At 42.5% G+C, this 16467-nt stretch overlaps 1 protein-coding gene across 6 annotated transcripts in view; it reads left to right on the forward strand.

Annotated features, from left to right (window-relative positions):
- The window catches only part of ITGA9 (integrin subunit alpha 9), a 374600-nt gene that overhangs the window by 326023 nt on the left and 32110 nt on the right, over nt 1-16467 (forward strand). For 4 of the 6 annotated variants that reach the window (XM_526172.9, XM_054681668.2, XM_054681665.2 and 1 more), the window contains 3 exons: nt 2147-2272; nt 4654-4773; nt 9759-9860. In XM_526172.9, the coding sequence (XP_526172.3) occupies nt 2147-2272; nt 4654-4773; nt 9759-9860 (348 nt within the window). Of the gene's footprint in view, nt 1-2146; nt 2273-4653; nt 4774-9758; nt 9861-14935; nt 15109-16467 lie in introns of those variants that run through there. The other 2 variants (XM_054681666.2, XM_054681667.2) reach the window with 2 other exon arrangements.

A 16467-nucleotide genomic window follows, 5' to 3' on the forward strand; every position in this document is an offset into this window, starting at 1 on the left:
ACAAGCATGTGAAAAACTCAGTATCACTGGTCATTACAGAAATGCAAATCAAAACCACGGTGAGATACCATCTCATACCAGTCAGAATGGCTATTATTAAAAAGTCAAAAATTGGCCTGGTGCGGTGGCTCATGCCTGTAATGCCAGCACTTTGGGAGGCCGAGGCGGGCGGATCATGAGGTCAGGAGATGGAGACCATCCTGGCTAACACGGTGAAACCCCATATCTACTAAAAATACAAAAAAAAATTAGCCGGGCATGGTGGCAGGCGCCTGTTGTCCCAGCTACTCGGGAGGCTGAGGCAGGAGAATGGCTTGAACCCAGGAGGCGGAGCTTGCAGTGAGCCAAGATCGCGCCACTGCACTCCAGCCTGGGCAACAGTGAGCGACTCCATCTCAAAAAAAAAAAAAAAAAAGCAAAAGTCAAAAATCAACAGATGATGGAGAGGTTTTGGGGAAAAGAGAATGCTTATACACTGTTGGTGGGAGTATAAATGTGCTCAACCATTGTGGAAAGCAGTGTGGCTATTCCTCAAAGAGCTAAAAGCAGAACTGCCAATTAACCCAGCATCCCATTACTGGGTATATATATACCCAAATGAATATAAATCATTCTACCGTAAAGACACATGCACATGAATGTTCATTGCAGCACTGTTCACAATAGCAAAGACATGGAATCAACCTAAATACCCATCAAGACAGATTGGATAAAGAAAATGTTGTACAGATATACCGTGGAATACTATGCAGCCATAAAAAAGAATGAGATCATGCCCTTTGCAGGAACATGGATGGAGCTGGAGGCCATTATCCCTAGCAAACTAACACAGGAACAGAAAACCAAATATCACATGATCTCAATGATAAGTGGGAGCTAAATTATGAGAACTCATGAACACAAAGAAGGGAACAGCAGACACTGGAGTCTACTTGAGAATGGAGGTTGGAAGGAGGGAGAGGAGTAGAAAAAATAACTATTGGGTACTAGGCTTAGTACCTGGGTGATGAAATAATCTGTACCAAAAACCTCCATGACACAAGTTTACCTATATAACACACCTGCACAGGTACTCCCAAACATAAAATAAAAGTTAAAAAAAAAAAACAGCAAAAAAAGTTTTTGTTCCCTACCATGAATAAAAAGTTGAAACATTCTTGAACAACTATATTTTACTCAAGGGCATTATAGACAGGGCAATTTAACAGATGCCTGTGGTTAGCCATGGGATTGTAAGCACAATTCTAAATTATGAATTACTAATTATTAATTTTCTGGTTTAACCTCACATCCTGTCCAGCCTTCAGCTACAACCAGTGTGATATGGTGATAAAGAAAGAAGACTTCGTTTTTTCCAACAGTTCCTCAATTTAAACATCAAAAAGAGTGCTGTTCTTAAGGAAATCATCAAGAAAGACTAAGCACCATTGTTTTGTTTCTGATGTTGCTGTCACTCAGCACCGTTGCCATTGCTGTCAGAAGCAAAATCAAATCACTCACCAAGAGCTCGGCCAGCATGCAGGTCCCCGTCTGGCTCAGGGCAGAGACTGGTCAGTTATTTTTTTGGTAGCAAAACTCTGGCTTTAGAGTTGGACCGTAAGCAGTCCTGCTTGCTGCTCATTCCCTTTCTCTAGAAGGACCCCTAAGGAGTTTTACAGCACCCTGGGGGCTTTCTAGAATGGTTGAAAACCTCTGGCAGCAGATCATCCATCAGGCTTGGTCCCAAGTTCCAGACCTGGGTTCTTGACTCCATGACTGTTGGCCAGTGACCTAAGTTCAGTCTCATTTTCCTCATTCAGACAAGAATTGCTTGTAAGGATGTTCTGAAGTGTGCTTTCAAAACCATGGAGTATAAGGCTTATTTTACTCCTTAAGTCTTCCTATTTCCTAGTCACATCTCATTTGCATGTTATATTGCCATCTCATCAATTATTGGGGGACCTAAGATCCACATTTTCTATTATTTGGCCCCGTTGATGCTACAACTTCTGCCTTTCAGCTTTTCAGCCATTGTTCTCCACTTCAAAATGGACAAGGAGGAAAGGTGAATTGGGGTTCTACCACTCCTGCCTCTACAATAAGAAGCTCCAGCATCATGATTCATTCTTGAGAATGACTCCTCTGACAGGCCTCTTTTCATTTGCAGGTGGGCCAAGAGAAGGGAAACTGCTCTTTCCAGAAAAACCCAACTCCCTGCATCATCCCTCAAGAACAAGAAAATATCTTCCACACAATATTTGCTTTTTTCACAAAGTCTGGAAGAAAAGTCTTGGTAAGGCTTTGTTTAGTGGTTGGGGTAACACGGGTGGTCCTCACTCAGAAGACACCAGTTTTCTATTTGATATTTATTATTTCCTAAATCTGGTTTTAATCAATTGACTTACAAAGGCACAGACTGTGGTCAACTCCTAATTTTCAGTCTGAGGTTTCAATCAAAATGTTAAATTTACATTCCAAATCCTATTACCTGGAAAAGGGATAAATCTTTGCAACCCACCAAGCACAAAGTAAAATGTTTCTTCCACTAGAATGAGTCTAAACAAGAGTGATTATTCTTGTGCAAACATTTTGGGAAACTGTTTGATAATATCTACTAAAACAAAACATGTGTATCCTCTGACACAGCCATTCTACTCTTGAGTATATCCCCAAGAAAAATGAGTACTTGTGCTTCCCAGAAAAGACATGAAAAAGAATGCTCACAGAAATGTTAAAATAGCTGAAAGCTGAGAACAATGCAGATATCCATCAATAGGAGAATAAGTAAGCAATTGTGGTATATCCATACACTGGAATATTACACAGTAATGAAAAATAACAAACTACTGCTAATGAATGAATCTCACAGACAGAATATATTGAGTGGAAGAAGCTAGAAACAAAAGCCACATATTGTAATATTTCACTTATACAAAGTTCAGAAATAGCAAAAACTAATCATGATGATAGAGGTCAAGAAGGTGGTTACTTTCAGAGGAATATGGATGGGATGGGGCATGAGGGAGCCTGCTTAGATGCTGGAAATGTCCTACATCCTAATCAGGGTGGTGGTCCTCCAGTTATAAACACATGTAAAAATTTTTAAAGACAGGCCGGGCACGGTGGCTTATGCCTGTAATACCAGCACTTAGGGAGGCTGAGGGGGTGGATCACCTGAGGTCAGGAGTTTGAGACCAGCCTGGCCAACATGGTGAAACCCTGTATCTACTAAAAATACAAAAATTAGCTGGATGTGGTAGTGGGCGCCTGTAATCCCAGCTACTCAGGAGGCTGAGGCAGGAGAATTGGTTGAATCAGGGAGGCAGAGGTTGCAGTGAGCCAAGATCGTGCCACTGTACTCCAGCCTGGGCGACAGAGCAAGACTCTGTCTCAAAAAAAAAAAAAAAATTATAAAGACATACACTTCAGATTTGTTCTATTTACTATATTTGTTACACCTCCATTTTTAAAAAGTGCAGGTATTGAAGATGGAATGACAATGCTTTTCCAAAGCCTCCTTTTTTTTAATCTTTGGTTACATTTCTCTAAGCTCCTTATTTCAGCCCTGGCACATCTCACCTTTATCATTTCCTTTCTCATTCTTTTCTCCTGTTGGAGAAGGATGACTGTTTGCCACTTGAAAGGTTGGGTTTTGTTTTTTTTTTTTTACTTACATAGTGAGGGTGATATTGTTGAAAGCCCTTAGACTTGTTAGATGTAGTGATACCTAGTGATTTTATAGTTACGACTCTGTCTGGCTGAAAATTTTGCTGTATAGATGAAACATCATCAAGGTATGTATATGCATTTTGGAACCTATCATATAAAAAAGAAAACTTTTGTAACTTAAATTTGGGATTTATGTTTTTGGTTTTTTGTTTGTTTGTTTGTTTTGAGATGGAGTATTGCTCTGTCGCCCAGGGTGGAGTGCAGTGGCATGATCTCGGCTCACTGCAGCTTCTGCCTCTCGGGTTCATGCAGTTCCCCCGCCTCGGTCTCCCCAGTAGCTGGGACTACAGGCGGCCACCACTATGCCTGGCTAACTTCTGTATTTTTTGTAGAGACAGGGTTTCACCATGTTGGCCAAACTGGTCTTGAACTCCTGATCTCAGGTGACCCCCCTACCTCAGCCTCCCAAAGTGCTGGGATTACAGGCGTGAGCCACTGCGCCCAGCTGAGATTTACGTCTCTATTGTAACTTTTGTGTTTTCTTGAGGAAGAGTCACATGACTTCTTAGCCCTCTTGTTTACCCTACCTAATAAATAGGCATGAAAGTATATTTGCCACTACACAGGTGGAAGTCACATAATGTAGGAAACGTGTCTGTGTTCAAAACTCATAAGAATGCTTTCAGAATGCAAAATTTCAGTTTGTGGGTTTAAAAAAAAAAACAATTATTTCTCTTTGTAAATTCATCCAATTCTTGGTAGGATAAACTAGTGAGCTGTTTTCTCCCAGTTGCTTGACTTAAAGGCATGCTCTGGTTCCCACCGGGTGGGAAATCCCTTGAATGCCCTCTGGTGGCGAGAAAGAACGATTGCATCTTCTTGTGGATTTCCTCTGCCTGGAATTGCCTTAGTCACCAAGTTCATGGAGCCCACTACTCTATAAATTGTTGTGGATTTGTCTTTGTTCTTAATTCCATTGGAAATTTTTCTGACTTTTCTTCTCAGGACTGTGAAAAACCAGGAATTTCTTGCCTAACAGCACATTGTAACTTTAGTGCTCTTGCTAAAGAAGAAAGTCGTACTATAGACATTTACATGCTGCTGAACACAGAAATACTGAAAAAGGTAAGCCCTAATGAACCGCACTTGTGGATGCATTTAGAAGCATTTGAATTGTTGACATCTGATTTTGGGTAAAAAAAAGGAAAAAGGAAAGCATTTGAATTGGTGTCCTCATGACAATCTGGCTGCCCCCCCTTTTGGCTGTCTACAAGAGACTGTTTTTATTTTTATGTATTTAGGGGGTACAAGTGCAGACTTCTTATATGAATATATTGTATCGTGATGAAATCTGGGCTTTTAGTGTACCCATCACCTGAATAGTGAACATGGTACCCAATAGGTAACTTTTCAACCCTCACCCCCCTCCCACATTTTGGAGTCTCCAATGTCTGTTAATTCCACTCTTTATGCCTATGGGTACCCATTACTTAGCTCCCACTTATAAGTGAGAACATGCAGTAGTTGACTACTTATGAGTTATTTCACTTAGGGTAATGGACTTCATTTCCATCCATGTTGCTGCAAAAGACATAATTTAATTCTTTTTTATGGCTGAGTAATATTCCATGGTGTGTGTATATATATACACACATGGTGTGTGTGTATATATATATACCACATTTTCTATAACCAGTCATCCATTCAGGGACACTTAAGTTGATTCCCTATCTTTGCTATTGTGAATAGTGCTGCAATAAACTTACCAGTGCGGGTATATTTTTTATACAATACTTCTTTCCCTTTGGGTATATACCCATTAGTGTGATTGCTGGATGGAATGGCAGTTCTATTTTTAGTTCTTTGAGAAATCTTGATACTGCTTTTTTGATTGTACTAATTTATCTTCCCATCAACAGTGTATAAGTGTTCCCTTTTCTTTGCATCCTCACCAACATCTGTTGTTGTAGTTGTTGTTGCTGAACTGTTTAGTAATAGTCTGGCTGCCCCTTTTGAAACTTTTCCAGCAAGTGCCATTGGTAATTTTGCTGGTAGATAATGCCAGGGTAAAATACCAGACCCTTGCTACTCAAAAATGTGGTCCGAGGACCAGCAGCATCAGCATTACCTGAGAGTTTCTTAGAAATGCAGAATCCTGGGCTCCACCCCAGACTTAATAAATCAGCATCTTCATTTTTAACACATTCCCCAGGGATTTTGTTTGGCCATTTAAGTTTCTCATGCTTTAGCTTGCATCAGAATCACCTGGAGATCTTGTTCAAACACAGATTCCTTTGGGGTGGAGTCTGAGGCTCTCCAGTTGCCACAAGCACCCAGGTGATGCCAGTCCTGCAGGTCTAGGGACCTCGCTTTGGATGAAGGTTGGCTAACCTTTTCTGTAAAGGGCCAGTGGTAAATATTTCAGGCTTTGCAGGCCCTACAGTCTCTTGCAACTGTTCAACTCTGCCATTGTATTGTGAAAGCAGCCATAGACAACACTCAAATAAATGGGCATGGCTGTGATCCAGTAAAACTTTATAAAAACAGGCAGAGGGCCAGATTTGACCCATGAGTCCTAGTTTAAATGACGGTTTGTTTTGGTCCAACTTTTGAACCTCAGGTCACTTTGCTATTGAGTTTATCACAGGTGGTTCATTAAAAAAACACCTCAACCAGTGCATCGGTGGCTCTTGAAGAATCATACAAATTTCCTATGATTTATTTTAAGATGAGAGCTGCTGAGAGGCCACTTCCAACAAGATGCTGTAAAAATAATTACATGTGAAGATAAAACTAAATATGCATGTTAGCCTCAGAGATTCCAATTATTTTTCTTTAGAAAGACTAAATGTGTTAATCTGTACAAACCTATCCACGTGTGAATGAATAACCTTAGAAAAGTCATTCTGTGGTTATTTTTAAATAGGCACAGAGGTAACACACTGACCTGAGAGGATGCAGGCATCAGGGGATGTTTTTCCATTTTCAATCTGTAGCCGTTACAGCCCTCACACACCTGAAGAGAGCTGTGCATAGTTCTGGTTTCCCTGGTTTGCTCTGGAGGGAAACTGGTTTGGGGCAAGTTGGACTCACACTGCAGTGCTTTCTTCTCCCTTTGTACCTCTCCCTTTATAAAGGACAGTGTTGGAGGAGGACCAGGCCTGACTTAGAGCACCACTGGCCATCCTCTGATTCCATAAGGGAGGCTGGAAAACCCCACGTCTGGAGAAGTACCTTCCTGAAATGTGTCCCCAGGCCAGGCTGGAGGACTATGCCTCTGCATATGTACCTGTCCTGTTTGTATTCTTCAAAAATGGTGCTGCAGACAGTTTTATTGCCTGTGCCATACTTGCCACTGTCCATAGAGCCCTGGTGACAGCACTGGTGGCTGTAAGCCACTCTGATGTTTCCTTTATCCTCAACCCAGATGGCTGCTGCTTGCACTTCAGTTATTTGCACTTAATCATGCACAGCTCTGCAGCCTGGTTCTTCTGCTTTTCTATCCCGGCAGCCAGTGGTGACCCTTTGCCAAGGAACATGTCCCAGTGACTACTGTCCCCATGGGCCAGCCAGGCCAGTAGAGCCGCAGGCAAGAGAGCTGGAAGCTGTAGGGTGTCATATGAAGCCTTCAAGGCTCATTCTCCATGTGCCCTTTCAGCAGAAACCAGGAGCACTTCCAGGTGCAGAGAAAAGCTTAGAACAAAGTTGACCTGGAAGCCAGATGGGGCCCCAGCTGCTCCCAGAGCTTCAGTTGCCCTGAAGCCAGCTACAGCCTCCCTTGGGGAGTGGAGCCCACATGGCTCCAGGCCTCCCGAAGGATGTGGAGCAGCGCCAGCCTTGTGGTTTGCCTGGGCCTACAGTCGTGTTTATTTTCCTTTTGACCTCAAGATCTGGCCCCAGACAAGGGAATTTGAGGTTTTACTGTTTTGACCTTAACAAGTTTTCATTTGAAATGTAGGATCTGATCTTTAAAATCACTGTAGGAGCCGGGCGCAGTGGCTCACGCCTGTAATCCCAGCACTTTGGGAGGCTGAGGTGGGCATATCACAAGGTCAGGAATTCAAGACCAGCCTGGCCAACATGGTGAAACCCCATTTCTACTAAAAAATACAAAAATTAGCCTGGCATGGTGGTGGGCACCTGTAGTCTCAGCTACTCGGGAGGCTGAGGCAGAAGAATCGCTTGAACCTGGGAGGTGGGGGTTGCAGTGAGCCAAGATCGTGCCATTGCACTCCAGCCTGGGCAACAGAGCGAGACTCTGTCTCAAAAAAAAAAAAAAAAAAATCACCGTAGGATTCGGATTTTTTTGGAAGTATTCTTCTTTCAGTCTGTAAGGCTTTTCTCACTGATTCTACAACCGTGGGGGCCCATCCTGTGCCAGACTCCTCGTCTGCTTGGCCTGTAATGTTGGCAATTATCATCATCATTATCGTTATTAATATCCAAGTGTATTTTTATTTATTTTAATGTTTTTATTTTAAAAAATATTTTTAGAGACAGGATCTTGCTCTGTCACCCAGATGGGAGTACAGTGGCGCAATCATAGCTCACTGCAGCCTCAAACTCCTGAGCTCAAGTGATCTTCCTGCCTCAGCTAGTCCTCAGCTAGGACTGCAGGCACATGCTACCATGACAGGTGAATTTTTTTTTAATCTTTTGTAGAGATAGGATGTTTCCCCAGGCTGGACTTGACCTCCTAGCCTCAAGTGATCCTCCCACTTCAGTCTCTCAAAGTGCTGGGATTACAGGCCTTAACCATCGTGCCTGGCCCAAGATTATTATTATTATTCAAGATTGAAAATACAGCATATCCTGATACATAAAACCCCAACTTTATAAAACTGTTAAATTGGTAAAAGATTATTTGTTGCTTAAAATTATTTCTTGCTTAAAGTGAGTTAACTGGAGTAACTCTTTTGAATGACAAGCTTCCCAAAAGCATTTAAAATGTGTCTTATGGTTGTTTTAAGAAAAGAATGATAATTGGTGCATAACTCCCAAGTCACATATACAGACCGGGGTCCCTGTGTGCCCCAGGAAGGTCTTTGTGGTTTCTTTGGCAGAGATGAGCAAAGGGTACCCTTGGAACTGTTTTCTGTGGAGTCCTCTACCTTACTGTTTCTTTGAGGGTTTAACCAAAGGTGGCATTTGAGTGTAAGCTCCTTGCATGACAGGCAAGCTGGGTAGATGTAGGTGGGGACACCACAAGACACCTTGCCTGTGGAGCCCCTCCTGCCCCACAGGTAGAATGTTGAATGCACTAGTTCTCTGCTATCTGTTTCCACGACAGAAGCCAGGCTGCCCTTCTGCCCCACAATCAACCTGTACCACTGGCTTGAGGTTCTGGCTTCTCCCCAGGCCACAGTTTTTCCAGTCCCTGTCTTCTTCCAAATTCTTTCTCCATCCCTGCTTTGGCGCCATTTTCTGGTTATCTGGATCAGTGTCTTTGAATCTGAGCCCACAGGAAGACCTCTGCCTGCCTCTGGCTGGGGGGTGATTCCGGAGTCTTAGCTGTGCTCCCTTATACCCCTGCCCCTTTCTCCTTAATTCATAAGCCAGATATTTACCCCTTCCCCATCTCTCCATCAGGCATCCTCTTTCAATGTTTAATGGTTTTGATTCCAAAACGACTTCATTTAAGAGCAAAGAAAGAGTTAAAAGCAACTCATATGAAGGGTTTGAGGGTTGTGGTCAAGGCAGGAAGATGCCTATAAAATGTAGATCAGATGCCTTCTGTGGAATGCCAGGCCTAGATTTGCTCTACACAATTAAACAGCTTTATTTATCCTCAACTCTTCGTGAACATGTCAATATCAATATCCAAATATCTGGCTCTGACTGCTTGGAAACCACAGCACACAGCTTGCGTGTGTTGATTACTGGCAAACTCCATCATTTCCCACCATCCACCATGATCTGCAAAGAATCCTCAAGAGAGACCCTAGTCTGTGTTTATGTGGGTGCCTGGGATGGAGAGGTATCTAGTTCAATGATAAAATTTTTGTCTGGGCTACATGGAATCATGGAATTTCAGTTCTGCCCAGTCCCTCTTAAGGCCCAGCCATTATCATCGAAAAATCTTCAAGTAAGTTGTGTTGTTTCTTCCACAGGACAGTTCGTCTGTCATCCAGTTCATGTCCCGCGCCAAGGTCAAGGTGGATCCTGCCCTAAGGGTGGTGGAAATAGCTCATGGGAACCCAGAAGAGGTGACGGTGAGTCAGCCACCCCAGGACAGCCCTCCTCAGAGGGCAAGGGAAGCTGGGTGACTTGGAGACCTGGAGCTGGAATTTGAGGGTCAAGACAGTCTCTGAGCCAAGATGTTGGGTTTGTGGCAGACCCAAGACTATGCCTGCCTTGGCTTCCAGGCCCCCCTGGAGAACTTCTGTGGTTCGTTCTTGTGATAGCATTGTCCTTTAGGATGCCATCATTATGTGAACATTTCCTGCTATGATTGTCCAAAGGGAAAATGGTCTGGAAGTACCCCCACCTCAACAGAGTTGGATTTCCACTGTGGAGCCAGGACTATTTATATCTTTCTTAGACCTTTCCTAAGACAGACCACATCTGCCTTACCCGTCACATTACTCCATGGGTAAATACTGTGTTTTGGTTTGGTTTGGTTTGGTTTTTAAGAGACAGGGTCTCACTCTGTCACTCAGGCTGGTGTGCAGTCATAACTCCCTGTAGCCTTGAATACCTGGCCTCAAGGGATCCTCTCACCTTAGCCTCCAGAGTAGCTAGGACTACAGGCACACTACCATGCCTAATTTTTAAATTTTTTAAATTTTTTTTGTCAGGATAGGGTTCCCCAATGTTGCTCAGGCTGGTCTCAAACTCCTGGCTTCAAGCGATCCTCCTGCCTCAGCCTCCCAAAACACTGAGATTACAGGCAAACACTGGGTGTTTTAAAAACAAGTTGTTTGAATGACTTAAAGAGATTACATCCAAATTGCCAAGACCTAGTAACTGCTCTTTAACTATTTACCACCCCCTTCTCCTCCATAAAGTGCAGTTGGTACCAAGGCCTCAGAGACACAGGAGGGTGTGGCAAACCACGAGGCTGAGAGTGGAGGTGTGGGAGAGGCTGGAGGGAAGCTATGGCCTTGGAATTTTATTGCCTTTTATTGTTGTTCTTGCAGGAGCAGGGGGGTTGAGGGAGGTTCATCCTGTATTTGACGCCCACACTCAGATCCCAGGGGAGTAGAGGAGGAGACAGTAGCCGATGCACTTCTTTTGCCAGTGAGCTGTGCAATGATGCTACCTGCCTGCGTCCCCTTCTGTGGAATTTACCCTCTCTTAGAACAGTCAGTGTTGCTGTGACACATTTACAAAAGTGATAAGTTTATAATGATTATGTGCTTAGAAACTGTTGTTAACTTACTCTCTGACAACAGTGGAGACACCACATGTCAAAATGTCAGAATGGGGTTCAAACCAAAGACTACTCTTACAAGACCTTTGTTGGGAAAGTTTCATATAGAAAATAAATGCTGGGCAGGTGGATCACCTGAGATCAGGAGTTCAAGACCAACATGGCGAAACACTGTCTCTACTAAAAAATATAAAAATTAGCCAGTCGTGGTGGTAGGCTCTTGTAATCCCAGCTACTTGGGAACTGAGGCAGGAGAATCACTTGAAACCCGGAGGCGGAGGTTGCAGTGAGCCAAGATCATGCCACTCTGCTCCAGCCTGGGCAACGGAGTAAGACTCCATCTCAAAAAAAAAAAAAAAAACCCAATAATAATAATGCTTAGGACCTCAATAAAACTTCAGTCCTGTCCATTTTTGGTGAGCAAGAGATGAGAACATCAGTGAGTCTGGGATGAAAATGAATTCCTGAATGAGTGAGGGGTTGGGCATTCCCTACTCAGTGAAGAGAATGAGTGTTCCATGCAGACTTTTATGCTCTACCCACAAGATAAGTTGTCCAAGCACTATTTTTGTTTGTTTGTTTGTTTCTTTGTTTGTTTGAGAAAGGTCTTGCTTTGTCACCCAGGCTGGAGTGCAGTGGTGCAATCATGGCTCACTGCAGCCTCCACCTGTTGGCTCAGGCCAGGCACTAATTTTAATAATAGAAACCAAATGGAATGATGCTGGGTCATTTACTACTTAGGGTCAGTTTTTCTGGCAGGTCAGATATTTGGAGTTGGCGTTTCCCTTTTCTTCCCTGCCTTCTGGCCATTTAACTGCCAATTCAGACCTCCACCTGGGAAAGTGAAAAAGAAAAGTGGTTCCCTGCTCATTGTCATAGTTCTGGTTTAAAAGTTTTATAGAATGAAATACATGCCCAACATGAGAGGTTTAGAATGTTCTGGTAAACCACAGTGTTAATAAGTGGAAGCTAATGGAAATAGCTAACAGGTTTTCTACACGTGGAATCCCTTGTGTAGATGAAAAAAAAAAAATCACTGGGCATATTGCCTTCCATTATAGGACTAGACTGTGGGATCCAGGAAAATGTTGCTTAACATCTCGTTTTTGGATTCCAAGTCATCTATACTCCCCCAAAATACCACTTCCATTAATTACTGTTCCATTTTGAGCACTATGGTGACATTTTCATTATCAAGAGTTCTTGGGAAGAGGCTGAGAGTTTTTTTTTAGCACTCCTAAGAAAAAATTAACACACATGGGAATTCCACAATGCCCCTTCTCCCTCCTTTCCATGACTTTGCCTTTTCAGTCCATGAGCTACAATGAAGTTCTACAATCTGTTGTTCTCAATTTTCCTGGCAGGAAAAAAAAAAATCTTTTCTGAGTGGGAAGGTTCGCCTTTTTAGAACAAATACGTTCTTCCCTGCGTGATTCTTCTGAATGCCTGGCCTTCTGTCAACTATCAGTCTGAAGGGGAATTTCCATAGAGCCTCGCCACCAAATTTAAATTAGGCAAAGTTTCAAAGATTTTAGATTAGGCACCAAATTGTTATGGCCTTGGAAGGAACAGGAAATGTACTTGCATTTGGTATCGAGTGGGGAGGAAAACAATCAGATTTTTAACCACATAACGTGTGCACGGTGGTAAATTTAACTGATGGAGAAATCAAGCAATTTTCCTGTGATCTTTTTTAATAGGAGTTTTAAAATGCATTTTATATTGAGTAGTTATTTCATGTTTTCTTAAAACAATTATTGTATTGAACTAAAAATAAACTAGGTAGTTTGTTCACATAACAAATCTACATTCAAAGACATGCAAACAAATTTTCCACTTAGTCCATTTTTCTGTTCTCAGCATTACTACAAATGCCTCATTCTGTTTTCACGTTGAATTCTTCAGCATCTTCTATATCATTTCCGGGGCATCTCTGGGAAGTAGTGATGCCTGTCTTCCCTCAGAAGCACACTGATAACCCCAATATACCCACAATTCACACTTTTTTCCTTCTCTGAGGTATGCTGTTTTTTGGCAAAACAGAAAAAACACACTACTAGGATGTGAAAAACTTCATTCTGGGCCTGGTTAGGTCATAAACTACAGAACCTTAGGTCATATATTCTCACTGGGCGCTTGTTTCTCCACTGCAAAAAATAATTCGTATTTGCTTGGTCCTTTGTAGTACTTTACTGTTTCATTTATCTTCATGATGACCCTTAAATTTAAGTAAGGTAGTATTATGCTCATTTTATAGAAGAAATTCAATCTCAAAGAGGATACAGTCTCCCAAAGATCCCACAAGCAGTAATATATTAGGCAGAGCTAAACTCACACACTCTCACTCAATATCCTAATATTGGTACATGCCATGCTAATAAGTGTGCTAAAATGGATGAAGCGGCAATTTCTCAGGTCCCTTCCAATGATCCTGTCCTCTGCTTCTACTTGATATTTTTTCTCTCTTCTCTCAACTAGCATTAACATCCGAAACTGTATATAATCACCACATTTCATTTACCATGGTTTTTTAATTTAATTATTCTTTAAATTTTTCTATTTCCATGTTAAATCCAGAGAAATTATTACTTTTTGGAAAGTTTCTACTGCTGCCTGCCTCTGAAGGCCACGGGACTTACCTGTTTGTTTGTCAAAGCAGAAATGCCCAACATTTTGTAAACACTAATTTTTTTTATAACTGTAAAGATGATTATTCCATACTTAAAACCAATTCAAAATAAAATAAATCCTCAATACTTCTTATTCCCTGGGGTAGTAATTTTAATTAGATTCTATTGATTCATTATTTTCTCCTGTGTGCCTTTATTTGGGAAATACTGTTAGTCTACCTTGCTATCGAGTCTCTTTCCCTAACAAGAAAACGTCAGTCTTACGAGTCAGGAAAGCTTTTACTTTCACTATCACATATGAAGAATGAACTAAACACCTAACTTGGAAAGTAAAACTTAAATGAGGGATTCAGGACATTTCCCAAGGGGTCATCTGACCAATTTAAGAGTTGGTATGATGTGCCTAAAATAGCAAATTAACTCTTTTACTTATAATAAAGGTGCAGATGTACTGATTAGACATGCTGACATGTACATATAAAATATGCCTAAACCAAATTAAAAGAAAACAAAATATATTCCATGGCAATCTTGAAAAGTCAGGGAGCTCAATACATATTAAGAGTATGCTCTCAGCCAGGCGTGGTGGCTCACACCTGTAATCCTAGCACTTTGGGAGGCCGAGGCGGGTGGATCACAAGGTCAAGAGATCGAGACCATCCTGGCTAACATGGTGTAACCCTGTCTCTACTAAAAAATACCAAAAAAAAAAAAAAAAAAAGAGCTGGGTGTGGTGGCGGGTGCCTGTAGTCCCAGCTACTCGGGAGGCTGAGGCAGGAGAATGGCGTGAATCCAGAAGGCAGAGCTTGCAGTGAGCTGAGATCACGCCACTGCACTCCAGCCTGGGTGACAGAGTGAGACTCCGTCTCAAAAAAAAAAAAAAAAAGACTATGCTCTCACAATGAGAGCATTAAACATTTGGTAATTAACATAATTTAATATGCCAAAAATGAGAAAATAGTCAGGATGAGGGATGAGGAGTACACATAGGAAATTTTTGTGATTTTCTTCATTTTGATTGTATTGCTTTGTTGTCTTCAGGAGGGAAGATTTTGACTTCAAAAGTAACAAAATATTTAAGAAGGGAATTCACATCTTTCTGTTCTAATTGGTATTCTTGCGCTATTTTCTCAGCAGTCCATGTTTCTGGATAGTTTGTGATTGTTAAGAAGTGTCAGTGCTTCTACAATGGAAATTTTGCCTTTGGGAATGCTCTTAATATTTATCATATCAAAGTGATGACCTTTCAGCAATCTGAATTCCTTTGGCTCTTGATGTGTTTCAGCAGCTTTTACCTGCGCGGAAGACACAAGATCTTTGGAATCAACATATACATCTTTTAGAAATGGCAGCAGCTTGTCATCTTTATGAGCAATCTCTCCCTTAATTTCTGGATAGAGACTAATCTGCTCTCACAGGAGGCTGTTGGTAGAGGGGTGCCTGGGAGCAGGAGAGGGCTTCATCTTGCTGATTTCCCATTCCGCTCGGTTCTCTCAGTTGAAATGCCTGATCCTGCGAGTCACTGCAGCCCCCGTCTCATAACATGATGCCCTCAGGTTTATGCCACATGTGGGAACACTGGCACAGGAAGCCTCCAGGGCGTCTGGAGCATGCGCACATGTCCTGTGAGTCTTTATATCTTTTATTTTTATGCCATGGTACAAGTTGTGCTTTACACAGCATTTGGGTGAATAACTAGAAATATGTCATAGATTCTTGAGGCTTTGCCTGGTTCACTAATGACAGGCTCCAGGGCGTTTCTCAGGGAGCGTGTTAGCATGTTTCTAGGACCAGCCACATCAGCCAGACCTGGCTCTGTACAGACCCAAACCTGAGAATGCCATGTGAGACCTGTGTGACTGCAGAATCAAAGTGCTGGTTGCGAGGTGCCAATTACATGTTGAATTTCATCTTCAACCCAACTCTACTTACCTTTCAGGGAGTGATTAGGGGGTGAGAGGGGAAAATGCAGAAAGTGTTGTTTGAGGCCCACAGAAACTATAAAGATGAAGAACAGGAGAAACGTAGTTAATCATGCCCTGGAAAGCTGGCCTGCAGAAAGAAAAGGAATCTATCTCTGAGAAGGCCTTCAGAAAGAAAATGAGTAGGCTCCGGAGACGTTCATCTGTCTTCGTGCAGCCATAAAAAGTTATCAGGTGAGGCTGAGGGGTGAAGGCGCTTTCTCTGATCCCTGAATTGGTTACTGAGGCCCACAGAAGAGGAAAGGACCCCTGAAGCCAGAAACTCCCCCAAGGCAAATCAAGACTTTATGGAATCAGCTCTGTTACTGCAAGACATCCCCTCAAACTCCCGTCTCAGTCTGTGTGAGAAGCGTGCATGAATTCTTGCTATTTTCTTGATATTTTCAAATAGCAGAATACATGATAAACTTGTAAGTCCACAGATGAGTCGGTAAGCTGCTGCCATATGGAGCATGCACCAGACTGAGGTCTTTGGTGCCAGCTGGAAAGACTGGCTCTGTCTCATTTCAGCAGAATCAGAATGGATTCGAAGGCTATCCAGTGGAAGTGCTCAGAATTGCGCTGGAAGGCTGGAGAACCAGACCAAAAATCAGAGGGATCTGGAAACCTGAGGGCTATAGGCTGCATCCAGGCGCAGGAAGTCTGGCATGGTGTCCTGGACACTGGACACAGCTATCCCTGGCTTCTCTCTACCTCGTGCTCGGGAGTCAGGCAGAAACCTTTCTATTTTCTGGAGTTGCTGAGAAGGTTCAGTGATACCAGCATGAAGCTCCTAGAAGAAGGGCTGGTGCATAGCTGCTGCTCAGGGTGGCACAGCCCCTCCACAGTCCTGCCC

The sequence above is a fragment of the Pan troglodytes genome, chromosome 2 (assembly GCF_028858775.2).
Source record: "Pan troglodytes isolate AG18354 chromosome 2, NHGRI_mPanTro3-v2.0_pri, whole genome shotgun sequence".
NCBI classification, from domain to species: Eukaryota; Metazoa; Chordata; class Mammalia; order Primates; family Hominidae; genus Pan; species Pan troglodytes.